This window comes from Peromyscus leucopus, chromosome 1 (genome assembly GCF_004664715.2).
Source record: "Peromyscus leucopus breed LL Stock chromosome 1, UCI_PerLeu_2.1, whole genome shotgun sequence".
Taxonomy (NCBI): Eukaryota; Metazoa; Chordata; class Mammalia; order Rodentia; family Cricetidae; genus Peromyscus; species Peromyscus leucopus.
The window spans coordinates 172275731-172294330 of record NC_051063.1 but is presented as its reverse complement, the minus strand read 5'-3'; the positions used below and the strand labels follow the sequence as shown (position 1 = coordinate 172294330).

The 18600-nt window shown below is 53.5% G+C and overlaps 1 protein-coding gene across 1 annotated transcript; it reads right to left on the bottom strand.

The window, feature by feature from the left end:
• Positions 1 to 227: 227 nt before the first annotated feature.
• On the bottom strand, positions 228 to 17971 carry Cblc (Cbl proto-oncogene C). Its single transcript, XM_028893860.2, has 12 exons — positions 17557 to 17971; positions 14557 to 14703; positions 14243 to 14399; positions 13925 to 14046; positions 11642 to 11779; positions 9882 to 9969; positions 7285 to 7416; positions 6520 to 6681; positions 6118 to 6195; positions 2690 to 2796; positions 2518 to 2588; positions 228 to 1151 (listed from the first exon to the last, which is right to left on the bottom strand). The coding sequence occupies exons 1-11, from the start codon at positions 17907 to 17909 to the stop codon at positions 2579 to 2581; spliced, it is 1494 nt and encodes a 497-aa protein (XP_028749693.2). The 5' UTR covers positions 17910 to 17971; the 3' UTR covers positions 228 to 1151; positions 2518 to 2578.
• Positions 17972 to 18600: the final 629 nt, after the last annotated feature.

The following is an 18600-nucleotide window of genomic DNA, read 5'->3' as shown; positions in this document are numbered from 1 at the left end:
CTTATTGACCGTGCAGGCAGCGGGTGAGACTGTAGCATACTTCGGTCACCGGGGAACCTGCGGTGTCCTCATCAAACCGGTTCTGTAGAGAGGTTTCAGTTGGGGACCGTTGCTGGCCAGCGGCCTCCAGTCTCATTGCTTTTCAATCCCAGCTCTCCAAGCGGCTCCTGGGATTTTGTGACTGACCCAAAAAACCTCCTCTCAATAAATCCCCTTGTATTCCTGAGGTGGCTTTTGTTACTTATTATTATTAGTTACTTATCTGTGAGTCAAGCTTTCCGGCACCCTTCCCATGGGACACCGATTCTCTACAATCTCAGTTTCGACGCCCCCTCTTCCGGGAAGCCTCCCTTGATTGCCCAGGTCAGGCAAGGCACCTCCCTCTGGCTTCCTACAGTCCCCTGCTGGCCGCTTCCAAAGCAACTTTGCCCATCTTAGGTCAGCCCAGGCCTGCCTCCTCCAGTGTAGGGTGGGCACGTGGTACAATGGCCCAGGGCAGGAGGGGTACGAGGGGCTGTGGACAGATGGACACACTGACAGGGGCTCAGCCGTGGCTGGTTGAACTTACAGCAAATGGACCCTGATCCCTCTAGACAACACTGGGGAATGTGGAGACCAGGGGTCACACTAGTTTGGGAGAAGGGGCGAGAAGAAAGGAGGGGACCCGCCTGTGACACTGTTCATCTGCGATCCTCACACCCAGGAGGGAGAGGCAGGGGGATGCTTTGTGGTCGAGTCCAGCCTGGGCTATATAGGGATACAGCAGGCTGTGGCCACCCAGGTCTAACTGCCAAAGAAACAAACAAGAGATGCTTGGATTGGGGCATCTGGTCCCAAGAGGTACAGGATGGGGGACAGGACTGGATGTGTCCTGGGCACTGGGTGTAGGACTCCGTGTCTGACGGGGGAGCCTGGGGCTCCATTGGGTGGGAAGATCTCAGGGTGGAGGGGCCCAGGTTCCTCAGTGAATGGGGGAAGGGGTGGGGGTCAGGACTGAAGACCACCCCACCCCAGGGACAAGCTGCCTCCCCGCGCTGTGTGGCATTGTGGGTTTCCCTCACACGCCGGAGGATCGAAAGGCCAGGATTCAGTTTATTTCACTTTCATCACCTCTTCGAGCCCCAGGGCTCCCTTCCTCCAGTCCAGGTGCCCTGCCATGCAGAAGAAAAGAGCGTTAGAGGTTTTATTTACTTATTTATTATTTATGGTTTTTGTTTTATTTTGTTTTGTGTTTTGAAACAGGGTAACTACCCTGGCTGTCCTGGAACTCACTCTGTAGCCCAGGCTGGCCTCGAACTCACAGAGATCCGCCTGTCTCTGCCTCCCGAGTGCTGGGATTAAAGGCGTGCGCTACCACCGCCTGGCTTATTTATGGTGTTTTGTTTTTGCCTGAACATTTATTTATTTTTTTTTAAAGTAGTTTATTAGCTGGGCAGTGGTGGAACATTTGATCTCAGCACTTGGGAGGCAGAGGCACGCGTTTCTCTGAACTTGAGGCCAGCCTCATCTACAGGGTGAGTTCTAGGACAGCCAAGGCTACACAGAGAAACTCTTGTTTCGAAAGAAAAAAAAAAAAAGCAGTTTATTTTTCATTTCAGTGTCTGTGTGTGTGCATATGCTTGTGAGTGCAATGCCTGAGGAGGCCAGAGGAGGAGGGTGGGTTCCCCTGGAGCTGGAGTTATAACTGTGAGCCCCCGACATGGGTGCTGGGAACAGACTAGGTCTCCCGAAAAGCAGTGCCCTCCTAACTGTTGAGCTCTCTCTCCCAAACCTCTTTGCTGTTTTTATAAAGACAGAAGGCCGGTAAAGACAGCTCAGCAGGAGTCGCCTGCAGAGGAATCGCCTGCAGGCCTGATGACTTGGGAAGGGGAGAGTCTACTCCCAGAAGTTGTGTGCTCTGACTCTGACCGGCCACACCTCGGATGCTGTGGCCTGTGCCATATCCCCCACCACAAAGAAAACTCACAAATGTAATTTGAAAAGAATAAGCATTAGAGAGGGCTGGAGGGTTGGCTCAGTGGTTAGGAGCACTGACTCCTCTTCCAGAGGACCCGGGTTCAATTCCCAGCATCCACATGGCAGCTCACAACTTATCTGTAACTCCAGTTCCAGAGGATCTGACACCCTCCCTTACACAGACATACATGCAGGCAAAATACCAATGCACATAAAATAAAAATAAATGATAAAAAGAATAAGAATTAGAAGATTAATAATAATAATAATTATAATAACAATAAGGCAAAGTCTCATGTAGCCCAGGCTGACTTGGAACTCATTATCTAGCTGAGGATGACCTTGAATTCCTGATCCTCCAGCTTCCACCTCCCGAGTGCTGTGATTACAGACACCTGTCAAAGTGCTGAGGATTGAACCCAGGACTTTGTGATAGGCGAGCACAAGGCTGGGCCCCTCCCCTGCTTCTTTGTTTTGAGACCGGATCTTGAATGCTCTGCCGACATCAGATTCAGTCACATCTGGGGCAGAGCGTGGCCAGGGGAGGGAAGCGCGGCTCACCTGGCCTCTGGATCTTGGACATAACCGGGGCTGCCTAGGGCCGGCCGGAGGGTACATCCCTTCAGGAGCTCCTGTCGTGGAGAGTCACAAACCAGCAGCCCTGGGTTAGTGGAGGTCAGTGGTTTCCCTCTGCCCACCCCTCCATGGCAGCAGGAAGGGACTCTCTACTCACTCTGTGGCCCCTTCCCTGGCCTGGGGCCTGGCGGTGACTTCCCACAGGACCGAGGCCATTTTTGGTAAAGGAAGTGGAGCTCGGAGCCTGGGCAGGGTGAGGGGTGCCTGGAAGGAAGGAATTAGGGAATGTTTCGTTTCGTTGGGCCGATGAGCCGGCTCGGTGTATAAAGGCGCTTGCCGTCAATCCACGTGACCCGAGTTCAATCCCCGGGGCCCACTCCGTAGAAGGGGAGAACTAAGTTGTGCAAGCTGTCTTCTGACCTCCGTAAGTGCGTGCGCGCGCACACACACACACACACATGCACACGCGCGCGCGCACACACACTCACATACTCACGCAACGCACTTAAGAAAAAAATCAAATCAAATCAAATCTAGGGGCTGGAGAGACGGCTTAGTGGTTAAGAGCACTGACTGCTCTTCCAGAGGACCGGGGTTCAAGTCCCAGCACCCATATGGCAGCTCACACTTGTCTGTAACTCCAGTTCCAGGGGACCCGACACCCTCACATAGACATACATGCAGGCAAAAAAAAAAAAACAACAAAAAAACAAAACAACAACAAAAAAACTCAATGCACATTAAATAAAAATAAAATTAAAAAACTAACCCATAATAAACAAACAACACCCTTTTCTTCTGCATGGAAGAAACATCCCAGGCTGGACTGTCAAGACCGCTCACTAGTAAAAGGCGCTTGCTTGTCCAGCCTGATGACCTGCAGTCACTCCTCGGAAGCCATGATGGAAAGAGAGAATTGACTCCTAAAAGTTGCCCTCTGACCTCTTCTCAGCATCCCAGAGCTTTACTCACATCACACACACACACACACACACACACACACACACACACACACACACAGTAATAGTAAACCTTAAAAGAAAACACAAATCTCCCAAGTCGGGTGGGCATGGTGGCTGAGGCAGGAGCCTCTGAATTCTCTGAATTCTAGGTCAGCTTTGTTTCAGGACAGCCAGGGACAGAGAAACCCTGTCTCAAAAAAGCAAAACCAGCTTGGTGATGGTGGCGCACGCCTTTAATTCCAGCACTTGGGAGGCAGAGGCAGGCGGATCTCTGTGAATTCGAGGCCAGCCTGGTCTACAGAGCGAGTTCCAGGACAACCAGGGCTACACTGAGAAAACCCGTATTGAAAAACAAAACACAAAATAAAAGAAAACAAAACAAAATCCCCAAATCAAAAACCAACAACAACCCCCCCACCCCCTGCAAAAAACCCCAAAACCCAAAGAAAGGAAGTGGGAAGCCATCTTTGGCTACATAGCCAGTCTGAGGCAAGCCTGAACTACATGAGGCCCTGTCTCAAAAATACTCACACACTCATGCCACAGGCATTTCTGGAGCACAGTTCTAGGCTTTGGGGACACAGCCTCGAAGGAGAAAAACATCTCTGTTCTTGCAGAACGGACATACACGGAGACATAAGAAGGTTCTTGCAGTCCCACACCTAACTCCACCCCCTCCCTGTGAGCTGGGTCTCGGTGTGACCTCTGGATACTTGGCTGTCACAGTAATGGAGTATGTGAAGAAACCATGAGCCCTCTTTAAAAGGGGGGGGGGGGACTATGGGTGTGATTCAGTGGTAAGGCTTGCCCAGAGTGCTCCAGTGAAGGGTTTGGGGGTGTGGCTCAGTGGAGTACTTTCCTAAAATACACAAAACTCTGGGTTCAATCCTTAGAACCTCAAAGATGGGAGGGGCACTGGAGAGATGGTTCAGAGATTTAGAGCCAGGTTCAGTTCCCAGCACCCACATGGTAGCTTAAGGACTGTCTGTAACTTCAATTCTAGGGGATCCATCAACACCCTCTTCTGGGCATACACACGCACACATACATAAGGACAAAATGATCATACACTAAAATCTCTCTCTCTCTCTCTCTCTCTCTCTCTCTCTCACACACACACACACACACACACACACACACACACACACACACACACAGAATCTCTCTCTATAGTCCTGGCTGTCCTGGAACTTGCTTTGTAGACCAGGCTAGCCTGGAACTCACAAGAGATCCACCTGCCTCTGCCTTCCAAGTGCAAGGATTAAAGACCTGTGCCACCACATCCAGCCTAAAAATAAATAAATCTTTTTTTTGTTTGCTTGTTTGTTTGTTTGTTGAGACAGGGTTTCTCTGTGTAGTTTTGGTGCCTTTCCTGGATCTCGCTCTGTAGACCAGGCTGGCCTCGAACTCACAGAGATCCACCTGCCTCTGCCTCCCGAGTGCTGGGATTAAAGGCGTGTGCCACCACCACTCGGCCTATAAATAAATCTTTAAAAAAATAAATAATCAGCATGAGAGAGGGGAGGCTGAAGGACATAACAAAAGCCAGGGACATTTGAAGGGTTCCAAAAGTTTAGTCACATTTCCTGTAACGGGCAAGCTCAAGGCTATCTCTTACGAAGGGGTAAGAGTTGACAGGAACGCAAACAGGAGCAGGGAAGATTCATGCCAGGCAGAGGGCGCCGCCCAGGCCAAGGTGCACCCATCTGGCTGGAGGTGACCGGCAGTCTGCCGTCCTGGCTCTGGCCCCTCCTTGTCCTCAGGGAGCCAGCTGAGTGCCTCCTAATGTTTCCATTTGCCCTTGGCTATGGGTCCAGATCTGTTTTTAGCTCCCCTCCCTGGGCTCTCCGGCCCCCCTTCCTGCTGGCGCTCTGGCTTGCTGTGGCAGAATAACGTTCCCGGATTTCCTGAGCTGTTTGTCTGAAGTCAGCTGGATATATTGATCGGAGGCAGTGAGCGCTAAGCTAGGCGGCTGGGACCGCTGCCCCCCCCCCCCCCGCCCTCCTCGCCCCCTCCCTCCCCCCCCCCCGTCGGGAGGGTCTCAGAAGGTCCAGGGGGTGTGGAGTGGGAGGGCCCAGAAAGAAAAATAGAGTTTATTTAAGGAATGGACGTGCAGGAGCTGGGCTGAGGAGCGTGCCGCTCACCCCAGCACTCGGGAGGCTGAGGCAGGAAGATGGAGCGTTTAAGCCAGCGCGTACATCCGACTCCAAAAGGAGAGGGAAGAAAGAGAAGGAGGAGGAGGAGGGGGGAGGTGAGGAGGAAGTAGAGGTGGAAGAGGAGAAGGAAACAGGGAAGGGCTGGAGAGATGGCTCTGCAGTTAAGAGCACCGGCTGCTTTTGCAGAGGACCCGGGGTTCAATACCCAGCTCCCGCATGGCGGGCGGCTCACAACCGCCTGGAACCTGAACTCCGCGGGTACCACATGTTCATGGTGCGCTGAAGGACATGCGGCCAAAACACTCATCCGCATCAAATATTTTAAAATAAAATAAAATAGAGGAAGTGGGGAGGGCATCCTGAATATTTGGTGCTAAGGATGAGCCCATCACCGCGACCCCACACTGTGGTCACATGGAGGGGGAGGTGAAGCGAGACCCCAGCTGCCCACCTCAGAGCTCACTCACCACTGTCAGTCGGCCTTTGTCTTGGGGTCTCCTGGGGGATGGGTCTTCAGGGGGCAGTGGGGGAGCAGAGGGAGTCACCTGAAGGAGACAGAGGAGGTGGACATGTGCTCTTACTAGTGGCCAGCAGGAGGCGCTGTGCAGACTACATGCCGCAGGTACAGGGTCTCACCCTCAGGCCACCCCGCCAGGGAAAGCCCGGTCAGACTCAGCCGGGCAGACACTGGGAACTTCGGTATCTAGGAATCCTGTTCTAGACCCCCCTCCCTCAAACCCAGAGTCTAGGTCCCTAAGACCAAGATTCCAAGCGTTAGCACCCCTCCATCAGAGCCCAGGATCCAGGCCCAAGCCTTCCTCCATCCACCCCGGGAACAATGGCTCCTGGTCCTGCCTGACGCTGCTCACCGGCTCCAGCTTCCACTGCGCAGCCTCCTGGTGAGAGCTGTCTCTGGAGTCCTCTGCAGTGGTCCCGACCTCCACTGACCTCTCTTGCGCCTGACAGATACTCACAGCCTCGTGGCCTTTGATCTGACTGCGGCAGAAGGGGCAGGTCTGGCTGTCCGAGTGCTGGGGGCAAAGAAGGAGTCAATTACCCTGTTGTCTCCGGTGTCCCTTCTGACTTCAAACGAACTCCAGCAAAGTGACGGAGGGTGGGAAGGCTGGGGAGAAGCGAGCTCCGGAATGGGGGGTGGGGGGGCGGATGCTGGCCGCGGGCTGGGCTGGGGCTGGCCTGCTCTGAATCCAGGAGGAACCCGCAGGCCCAGGGCCTAGACCCGCAGCGCTGCTGCCGAGGTCTTGGCTGAGGACTTCGAAGAACTGGCCTCTCATTGCGCCACCGATGATGGAATATTTAGCGCTAGCCTTTAGAGGCTGAGGGCAAGGTCCAGTAAGGGGACGACGCTGTTGGCTCTACATAGCCTGTCGCAAGGGAGAAAGGAGCCCTTTCTAAAGCTCATTTTGTAGCTGCTCAGGGAGACATGGAGGCTGGGACTCGGGGTGAGGTGGGTACAGGGGCATCAAGGTAGATAGTCAGGGTCCCGAGTGGCCTGACCAGACCTCCGTTCTATCGGGAACCTTGTTTCCGCGTATGCTCAATGAGGCCCCAGGGAGATCCAGGCGGGGCTCCTAGTGGGAGGGATGGGGACCGAGAGAGGGTAGTGGCATCCCCACCTGCCAGGCAGCCAGGCAGTGGCTGCAGAGAAGATGCCCGCAAGGCTCAATCCTCACGTCCTTGCTCCTCTCCGTGCAGATCTTGCACAGCTCGAAGGTGGAGTTCATGGCCTGGTAGAGCTGCAGTTGCTCCTGGGAGGTAAATGGGTGGGGGGGGGGTGGGGTGGGTGGGAGGAAGGTCCCCGATATCTGTGCCAGCCTGAATCCTGAACCGAGTCCATGGCTGCGCTGGGGATGGGGCATGGATGGCAGAGTGTTTGCTTGACCGTGTTCCATCCCCAGTTCCAGGGCTGGGGTGGGATGCAGGCAGGAGGCCCAGAAGTTCAAGGTCACATAGGAACCTGGAGGCCAGCCCCGGCTTCATGAAACCTTGTCTCCACACCAAATCAAACCAAACCAAACCATGAAATAAAATCCCTCACAGAGAACCACCAACCAGGTTGAAGGCCAGTGCACCTAAGGCCCTCACAGGCATAGTTACCTTTACCTGGCCACAAGATCTTACTAAGTAGCCCGGAGGCAGGCTTGAGCCTACCCAGCAGTGGAATGAGAGCCACATGTCACCACAGGCCAAGCACGTTTTCAATCCCGGACGAGAGACTCATTTTGTGGACTTGTCTTCACTTGGGATTGCTAGCTTTTTTTTTTTTTTTTTTGGTATTTATTTTTTAAAGATTCTTTTGTTTTTATTCTATGTGTCCGTGTGAATGACTGCATGTATGCCTGGGCATTGCTTGTGTGCCCTGGGATGGCAGAGGAGGGCATTGAATCCCCTGGACTGGAGTTCTAGGTAAAGCTGCCATGTGGGTGCTGGGAACCGAATGTGGGTTCTATGCAAGAACAGCAAGTGTTCTTAGTCACTGAGCCGCCTCTCCAGCCCCAGAACGATGAGATTTAGCAAATACAGCACGACCCATTCCACTTGAATTTCAGATAAGCAGCAAATGGAGACTGAAGTGGAAGGGCTGGAGACCACTGAGCAGACCATGCTGCTCTTGCAGAGGACCAGAGTTAGGTTCCCCAGTACACCACTGCGAAGCTCACAGTCACCTGTAACGCCATCTTCTGGCTTCTGTGGACACTGCACACAGATGTTGCACATAGGTACAGGCAAATACTCATACATATACAATAATTTTTAAAAAATAATAAAAGTAAATATTTAAAATAATATGAAGAATAAGTGTATCTCAAATATAGGATGGGATGTACTTAGGCTAAAAAAAAAAATTCCCTGCTGTCAAAGGCCTGTAATTCCTCCAGAAGCTGAGGCAGGAGGACTGGGATCCCCAGGCCAGCCTCAGCTACGTAGAAAGATCTTGTACCAAAAATCCAAGGGCCAGACATGATGGTGGACACCTTTAATTCTAGCATTTAGGAGGCAGAGGTAGATGGATTTTGAGAGTTTGAAGCCAGTTTGGTGGACCACTAAACAACTAAATAAATAAGTTCCAGGACAGCCAGGTCTACATAGAGAGACCTTGTCTCAAAGTAATACTAACAACCACCGTGTGTGTGTGTGTGTGTGTGTGTGTGTGTGTGTGTGTGTGTGAAAGAGAGCCTGTGTGTGTGTGAGAGAGAGCCTGTGTGTGTGTGAGAAAGAGCCTGTGTGTGCGTGTGAGAGCCTGTGTGTGTGTGTGTGTGTGTGTGTGTGTGTGTGTCTGTGTGTGTGTGTGTGTGTGTGTGTGTGAGAGAGAGAGAGAGAGAGAGAGAGAGAGAGAGAGAGAGAGAGAGAGAGAGAACCAAGGGCTGAATTGTTGGTAGTGCTCTGTGGACATGCATGGCATTAGGCATGTGGAAGTCAGAGGACGAGCAGCAGGACTGTTCTATCCTTCAACCATGTGGATCCTGGGAACTGAATTCAGGGCATCAGGCTTGGCTGCAGCGCCTTTGACTAGTACTCCTGTGAATATCCCGCCCTTTGCAGTAGAGTCAATTAAGTTATTGGCAGGTGGACCTCTGTGAGTTTGAGGCCAGCCTGGTCTACAGAGCAGTTCCAGGACAGCCAGGGCTACACAGAGAAACCTTGTCTCAAACAAACAAACAAACAAAAAAGTATGGGGGTGTGGCTCAGTGGTAGAGCCCCTGCTGAGAATCCCCCAGTGAGGGGCTGGGGGTGTGGCTCAGTGGTAGAGCCCCTGCCTAGAAACCCCCAGTGAGGGGCTGGGGGTGTGGCTCAGTGGTAGAGCCCCTGCCTAGAAACCCCCAGTGAGGGGCTGGGGTGTGGCTCAGTGGTAGAGGCCCTGCCTAGCATGCACAAGTTCCTGGGTTCCATCCTAAAAACTAAAAGAAAATATCTTGGCTCTTCTCCTGCTCCTGGGTGTCTGTTCAGACTCAGAGCTGATAAACACTCAACTGCATCAGCTGTTTTGATGATCTCAGAGGCTCTTTTCTTTATTTCATATCCAATAAAACCCTTGGGAAGGAGACTGCAGAGGCTATAGCTCCCAGTAGAAGAACTCAGAGAGCCTCAGAGAAGCCAGGATTGTCTCCAGGTCACATAGCCCTAAGCCGACACTACATTTCAAGGTCCCTGAGCTAAGGCACTTTGGGGCTAGGAGCAGGGAGTGGGTAGTAGGTGTAGATATGAGACTCACCTCGGACACTTCAATGCGCTGGTGGGGTTCTGTCTGGCACAGCTCAGTCAGGTCAGGGTTGTGGCTCTTTCCATCAGGGTAGAGGTAGCTGAGAGAAGAAGAGAGTTGGGCTCTGAGTGGCTGGACTCACAGGACCAGCCTGCCTCACCTCTCTGGTGTGAGTGTGAGTGTGAGTGTGTGTGTGTGTGTGTGTGTGTGTGTGTGTGTGTGTGTGTGTTAGGACCTGCCACAAGCCCACATTGGGACTCCCCAGAGCAAGTACACTCCAGTCCCTGGGACAGAACCATCCACTTGACCATCTCAGGGAAGCCACAATGAACCTCGGCCTCCAGCCTGAGAACCAAGAAAGGAATCTAAACCTCTGTCCTTCAAGGATCCCTCGGCTCTTGAGAGCCAGTCCTGGAAGGTTTTTATTGTGATTATTACTGCTATTTTGCTATGCTGAACCTAGCCTGGAGTATGTTAAGCAAGTGCTCTTCCACCAAGCCACGCCCCCAGCCCCTCACTGGGGGATTCTAGGCAGGGGCTCTACCACTGAGCCACACCCCAGCCCCTCACTGGGGGATTCTAGGCAGGGGCTCTACCACTGAGCCACGCGCCCAGCCCCTCACTGGGGCATTCTAGGCAGGGGCTCTACCACTGAGTCACACCCTCAGCCCCTCACTGGGGGATTCTAGGCAGGGGCTCCACCACTGAGCCACACCCCCAGCCCCTCACTGGGGGATTCTAGGCAGGGGCTCTACCCCTGAGCCACACTCCAGCCCCTCACTGGGGGATTCTAGGCAAGTGCTCACCAGTGAGCCACACCCCAGCCCCTCACTGGGAGATTCTAGGCAGGGGCTCACCAGTGAGCCACACCCACAGCATGACCTATACATTTTTTTCTTTTTCTTGTTGAAACTAGGTCTCACTATATAGCTTAGAAGACAGATCTCAGGATCCTCCTGCACCTTGAATACTTTCACACACACACACACACACACACACACACACACACACACACACACACCCCATCCCCACTAATGACCAATACATTTTCAAAACAAAGAACAAAAGACCAAAAGAAATCTAATAGAATAAATAATGTAACAAAAGGAATGTGACCAGTCATGAAGGTGACGTGAGTCTGCCTGCTTCCTGAGAGTAACTGCTCTCTGTGTTATGATTCAAGGCCCTTTCAGTCTTATAGAACAGAACCCCAGTGAACAATGTGGAGCAGCATGTCAGTTGTCTGTCTGTCCACCTGTCTCTACCCACCTGTCTCTCACTCATCCCCACCTCTATCTCACACTAACCACGCTGCTCCCTGCCCAGCTAGGTCACGTCCCCAGCTGTGCAAATCACATAAGATCTGGAGAACAGGGGAGAGTAGCCCGCCCCTCCCCTCCCCACCCCACCCCACAGCGGGCAACTTCCCGCAAGAAACCGGAGGCAGCCGAGGTTACAGGTGGAAAACCACCAGTCTGGCTGTTTCCCCGCCCCTGCCCTGCCAATCTAGATCCTAGGGCAGGATAAGGCCTCCCGAAGCATAGGCCCTGGAGCCCGCCAGTCCAAGGAAGGAATCCTGTGCTGTGTGACCCGCTGTGTGGAGGCGGACATTCCCCTGCCTCCAGATCCCTGCCGCCCCCTGCTGGGCACCTTTGGCATTGCAGCTTGGTGTGTCTGCCCACCTTACACGCCCCCCACCCCCACCCCCGGCCATGATTTGTGCATAATCTGGCTTTTGCTGATACTCTTTTCCTTTCGTGTTGGGGACTCACATGCCGTCCTTTTGTCCTTTCAGGAGCACCTGGAACAGGGGTTTGTTGAGAGGAATGGTCTGTAGGATGCTTCCATCGGAACTCACGTACCCAATAGCCCACTGCCCCAGGCGGGTGCAGCTGGGCCTGAAGATGTAGCTGTGGGAAGAGAGGCGGGATGCAGAGAGAGAGTGGTCGCTGCTGTCCCTGCGGGAAACACCCCGTGGTCTGCCCTGCCCGGGATCCAGGTATCTCTGTCATCGTCCTCACCTTCTCTCACTATATGGAAGGGGGTCTTTGCTCCCCATTCACAACTATGGGCTGGAAGGGTGTGTGGCTATAGCTTTAGCCATTGCCCACCATAGGAACGGGTCACATCTGAGAAGGAGGTGATACAGGAAGAAACAAGGCAAGGGACACCCAGACACTGACCCCAATAAAGGGCTTGAAGGCTTGTCTCCATCCGTGCCTGAACCCCGCTCTGGTTCTTTCTTTCAGTTTTATACTTTCCCATCTCTCCCCGCCTCTTTGCAGCAGAGTCAAGGCTAGCCTGGGCTACCAGAAACTTGCCTAGGGACCCATCTAGACAAGGATGTTACCACTGAGCAGCACATCTGGCAGGAGACAGGGACAGAGGTACTGACAGAGATAGAGACGGACAGACTGAGAAGGTCCTCCCCTTTCTTTTCCTTCCTCTCTCTCCCCCAGCTCGAAGTGGATGGGGAGCTCTGGAAAGAAGCTGATATTCTACCCTGGCCTTCCAGAGCCCTGCAGAGACCGATAAACCAGACATTTCCTCAACCTGTGGGTGCTCAGCTCCTCATCCTTAGCCCATGGAGGAGATCCAACTACTCCACGCTCCTGCCTTGAAAGGACGTGAGGTCTCCGATGTCAAGTTTCCCAGTCTCTAACCTGGGAGGGCTGCCGTGCGAAATATTTAAGAGGTGGACAGGCTGAGCGCCCACCTGTAATCCCAGCATTCAGGAAACTGAGGCAAGAGGCTCCTAAGTTCAAAGTTAGCCTGGGCGATAGAGAGACCCTGTCTTAAAAGCAAAGAAAGGAAAAGAAAAGAAAACAAACCCCAGAAAAATGCTGAGTGTAGGGATAACCTCTGTAAACCCAGCATTTGCAAGCGAAAGGAAGGATGATCAGGATTTCAAGGATCATCCTTGGCTACATGGCAAGTTTGAGGCTAGCCTGGACTATATGAAGCAAGCCCTCTTACCGTGGAACAATCTTTTTGCACACTATGAATATGTACTACTCTCATTGGTTGATAAAGAGCTGACTGACCTATAGCTGGCCAGGAGGAGGTTAGGCAGGAAAACCAGACTAAGAGGATTCTGGGAAGAAGAAGGGCAGAGTCACAGGAGTCAGAGCAGTCGCCAGCCAGACGCAGAGGGAGTAAGAGATGAACATGCCATGCTAATGAAGGTACTGCCACATGGCAAAGGGTAGATAAGAAATATGGGTTAATTTAAAATGTAAGAGCTAGTTAGTAATAAGCCTGTGCTATTAGCTGAGCATTTATAATTTTTTTTTTTTGAGACAGGGTTTCTCTGTGTAGCTTTGTGCCTTTCCTGGAACTCGCTTAGGAGACCAGGTTGGCCTTGAACTCACAGCGATCCACCTGACTCTGCCTCCCGAGTGCTGGGATTAAAGGCATGCGCCACCACTGCCTGGCTGCATTTATAATTACATTTATATAATTTATATTATATAAATTTATATTATATTAAGACTCTGAGTGGTTTTTTTGGGAGTGGGTGGTCAGGACAGTAAAACCCCATCTATACCCTATCTCAAAACAAAACCATTTAATGGATTTACTGCATAGCTTCCAACTTGTCAGAAATGGGCCGTATCTCAGGTAGGGCCTTCAGGACGCCATGGTGACCAGGTATTGTTGCTTTAGTTTCTGGGCCATGGGATGGCCCTGGAGGCCCCGGGAAAAGAGGCTGGGCATCAAAACTCAGGGTTTTTTTGTCCTGTTTTGAGATAGAGTTTTTCTGTGTACCCCTGGCTGTCCTAGAACTTGCTCTGTAGAGCAGGCTAGCCTAGAATTCACAGAGCTCCTCCTGCTTCTGCCTCCCAAGTGCTGGAATTACAGGAAAACATCACAGGTCTCCAGCTGCAGCATTCCCGACCTCTGGGTTCCCAGGAACCTCAATTCTTGGTCTCTCAGAACCTCAGGCATTCTCCCACACACTAGCCAGGACTAGACCACACCCCACCACCTCACCCCCGCCCCGTGCCCCACCCCCCAGCTACCCAGGCCGACCCACGGAGCCCAGCTTTGCTCACCTGCCTGGTTTGTCCCTGCAGGCCTGCAGGCGCGTTTGGACCTCATCGTAGGTCAAGAAGGCCATGTAGCCGGGGTGGTTGACAGCCAGGAGTTGCCAGTTCCTGAGCAGGGTGGGCCACGGCTGGGAGGGGCAGAGATGGTCACCGAGAGACCAGCGAAGTAGCTTATAACCTAGGGTCTTCAGGGTCCAAGAATCCACCACCTTGCCCAGGACTCAGTGGTCCAAACCCAGCCCTTCCCCTTTAGATCCGGTGTACCCAGTCCCCATCTCCTCCCTCCGACCCGGGGCTCTAGGCCCAGCCTTGACCTTCTCTGACCTGGAAGAGCCTGGTGAAGATGTCGAACTCAAAGACAGACACGTGGCCGCTACAGGTGAGGTCCAAGGTGGAACGCAAGGCCTGCATGGTGGGGCCCGGTTCAACAGGGTGGCAGCTACACAGGAGGCACTGGAACTCTGCCCAGGGAAGCACGCACCTGGATGGGACAGGGTGGGCTTGCAGCTGCGGACGGAGGGGGCCTATAACAGGAGGCTACTGCTCCCCTCCCCCCCCAACACACACACACCCCGGGGCCTTGGGTAGGGCGATCTAGGGACTCGCAGCCCATCTTCCCCCGGCGAAGGCTCACTCACCGGACCCCACAGCGCTCCCTCCAGAAGGTGTGGGCCGAGCCCTTGGTGAGCTGGTACAGGTGTCCACAGTACTTTCCTCCAGGGAAGAGTGCGCTCAGCTCGGCGTGCATGTGACTGAAGATGAGGGCCAGCTTGGCCAGCTGCCGCCTGCAGGAAAAAGCTGTGGGCATCACCCTGGACACAGGGAGAGTCGCCAGAGGCGCAAGGCCCCCAGATCCCCTCTAATCAATCAATGCACCAAAGGAGCCCATCTCAGTCCTGAGGCCTCGCCTCTCTGAGCCTCAGTTTCCCCATCTATGAAGAAAGTGTGGAAGCTAATATCCAAATTAGCCTCCAGCCAACACAGCCCAGGCCCAAAGGCTGCTGTGGCCGGAGAAGCCTCGCCGGCTGAGAGGGTGGGGAACAATCGTCTGCAGTCTGCGTTCAGCGCATGCCCAGAACTGTCCTCCAAACCAGCCGGTGCGCTGACCACCCTGAGCTTTAGGTCAGGATACAGAACGCAGTAATTTTGTTTGTTTTTTGACACCTAATAGCTATGAAAGTATTGAAAAATCATTAAACAATGTTTTTCCAAGTCTTCCACCTCTGAAGTGGAAATAAACGGGTGAGTATAGCTTCTGAATCACTGGGGATCAACAAGGGGCTTGGCCATGCTTTATGAGCACAGGGAGAGCACAGCTCGGGGCACGGTTCAGATGAAGAGCACTTGCTTAAAATCCCCTAGTGAGGGTCTGGGGGTGTGGCTCAGTGGTAGAGCCCCTGCCTAGAATCCCCCAGTGAGGGGCTGGGGGTGTGGCTCAGTGGTAGAACCCCTGCCTAGAATCCCCCAGTGAGGGGCTGGGGGTGTGGCTCAGTGGTAGAGCCCCTGCCTAGAATCCCCCAGTGAGGGGCTGGGGTGTGGCTCAGTGGTAGAGCCCCTGCCTAGAATCCCCCAGTGAGGGGCTGGGGGTGTGGCTCAGTGGTAGAACCCCTGCCTAGAATCCCCCAGTGAGGGGCTGGGGGTGTGGCTCAGTGGTAGAGCCCCTGCCTAGAATCCCCCAGTGAGGGGCTGGGGTGTGGCTCAGTGGTAGAGCCCCTGCCTAGAATCCCCCAGTGAGGGGCTGGGGTGTGGCTCAGTGGTAGAGCCCCTGCCTAGAATCCCCCAGTGAGGGGCTGGGGGCGTGGCTCAGTGGTTCAACATCTGCTTACCATGCTCCATGCCCAGCATCTCAAAACCAAACAAAACCTGCCTATCATATTGAGTTAACACTCAGTGCATGCTGATTATATTATATTTCTCATTTATATTAATAGCTTCCTTGGCCAGGTCTGCAGGGCTCTTGGCAGTTTCTTAGCAACCTCGCTTCCCAGAACGTAGAGCTGTGTAGCCCAGTGAGGATGTCACCCGCCACTCAGGGTGGTTCAGACGGGAAGGCACTGTTTTTTTTTTCCTTTTTTTGAGACAGGGTCTAAATGTAGTCCCAGCTGGCCTAGAACTCACTCTGTAGACCAGACTGACCTCGAACTCACAGCGATCCACCTGCCTCTGCCTCCTGAGTACTGGAGTCAAAGATCTCTGCTACCACAATCAGCCCAGAGTAACGAACTGGTTCTTTTTTTTTTTTGGTTTTTCGAGACAGGGTTTCTCTGCGTAGTTTTGCGCCTTCCCTGGAGCTCACTTGGTAGCCCAGGCTGGCCTGGAACTCACAGCGATCCACCTGGCTCTGCCTCCCGAGTGCTGGGATTAAAGGCGTGCACCACCACAGCCCGGCTTCTTCTTTTTCTTCTTCTTCTTCTTTTTTTTAAGATTTATTTTTATTTTTAATTGTGTGTGTGTGTGTGTGTGTGTGTGTGTGTGTGTGTAGGTGTGTGCTCATGAGGTGGATTTCTGAGGAGACCAGAAGGTGTCGGATTCCTTGGAGCTGGAGTTACAGGTGGCAGTGAGCCACTAATCCCGGGTGCTGTAAGCCTAGATCCTCTGCTGCAGGAGGCGGCCCTCTTAACCTCTCAGCCAGTGGTTCTCAACCTCCCTAATGCTGTGACCCTTTAATACAGGTCCTCATGCGGTGGTGACCCCAACCATAAAATTATTTCCACTGCTACTTCATAACGGTAATTTTGCTACAGTTACGGATCAGAATGTAAATCTCTGTGTTTTCTGATGGTCTTAGGCGGCCCCTGTGAAAGGGCCGGTCAACTCTCGGGGTTGCGACCCACAGGTTGAGAACCACTGTCCTAAGTCCCCTCTCCAGCAGGTGCTTGGAGTTTACACCAGACTGCAACAAGGTAGGCCAAAAGAGAGCAACAAAATTTGTAACAGTTTTGTTCAGCACACTGGCCAGCTGTCTTCTGACCCCAGCCAGTGTGCGCACACACAGTGAGAAATAAATCGATGCAATAAAAAAGAAATTTGCATTTTTCACGCACTATATATAAACATATTTTGAGTAGTATTTCTTTCATCAGTTATAATTGGGGGATAATGGGAATTTAAACAATATGGACAGGCAAGTGATTTATTTCATTTCCTCATGAACTGAGGCCATACCATAAGCCAGGGAAGCCACGGCTAGGGTTAGCGAGCCAGGCCTGAACCATCGATTTAGACCTTGCTCTGAGGTCAGTGCACCTGTTCCTCGGGAGAGAGAGCAGGCAAGTCCAAGGTCCTTAGCCTCGGCTTCAGGTACGGAAGTCCACGATGGCACCCACGCAGGTCCAGGGCTGGCCCGGAGCTCGGGCACCAGAGGCGAGTCCACTCACCCCCTCAACGGGAAGTTTCTGGGATCCCTACATTCACAAGGCCGGTGTGTATCTTAGGCCCCCAGGAGAGGCACGCCTGGACCCCAGGTGCAAGGTGATCCAGGAAAGGAAGAAAGGGAGACTGATGGCATGGGTACTCAAGGGTCTGAGGGAGGAGGGCTGCGCCTGGACCCCTGGATCTGAGGAAAGAGGTGTCCGGTGGCCCGATCCGGAAATCTCTAGTTTATGACTTGTCTCCAAGGCAGGTAGGTCAGTGCTCACCTGAATCTGGAGCCCTCCCGGAAAACCTCCTCGTTCGCATCCTTTTTGCCTCGGGATGGCAGCAGCTCGGCCACCTTCCTGCCTTTGACTTCCAGATTGGCCAGGTAGATGACCAGAAAATCCCCAGCGCCACCGGGACCCTCGGGGTCTCCCCCGGCCTCGCGCCGGGCTCTTGCCACCTCCCGAAGTAGCTGAGCGGTGCGGGGCAGCAGGTTCCGCAGCGACGGGGGCCCCATAACCAGCCTGGGGTCCCGGCATTGCTCCTCCAGACGCTGTAGCAACTTCACCGCCCGGCCGAGCGCGCGTGCCTCTCCCCACTGCCACCCCAGCCAAGGGTCTCGCGGGGCTGCCATCCCAGCCAAGGCTGGCCTGGGGCCGAGGGGTGAGGCGGGGAAGGCTACAGGTTGGGGCGGGACCAGGAGGGAGCAAGGGGCGGGCTCTGGAAAATGGGAGGGGACTTCAGGAGGCTACTGCCCTAAAGGGGCCCGGACTGCAGAGTCTGAGGAGGAGGGCCGAGCCTGGACCCCTAGTCTGAGGGAAGAGGGCTGAGCCTGGACCCCTAGTCTGAGGGAGGAGGGCTGAGCCTGGACCCCTGGTCTGAGGGAGAAGGGCTGGGAGCCCGGACCCCCAGGTCTGAGGGAGGAGGGCTGGAGCCTGGGTTCCTTGGTGTGTAGAAAGAGGTGGCCGGTAAAGAAGGAGGGTATTGGGAGCTTGGTTCTCCACACCCTTCAGGGAGGGGTCTGAGACACAGCACCCCGTCCTGCAATCATGGCTGAAGGTTTCAGTCTTTGCTCATAGCGTGGGATCAAAGTTCAGACAGCTGAGTCTCCTAAGAACAGAAAGTCAAGTAGTTACTCTGTGTCCCAAAGAGAAAGTACTGGAACGACTGGAGCTCTGGTCCCACGGCAGGTAAGGGGAATTAGATCGCAGTTTAAGTACCCAGATTTTCAAAAGGGGTGAAAGAGGTGTGGCAGAAAGTGAAGCTCAGGAATGCACGGGCCAGGGAGTGGCCACAGGACAGGTTTGCACCCCAACCTGTCAGAC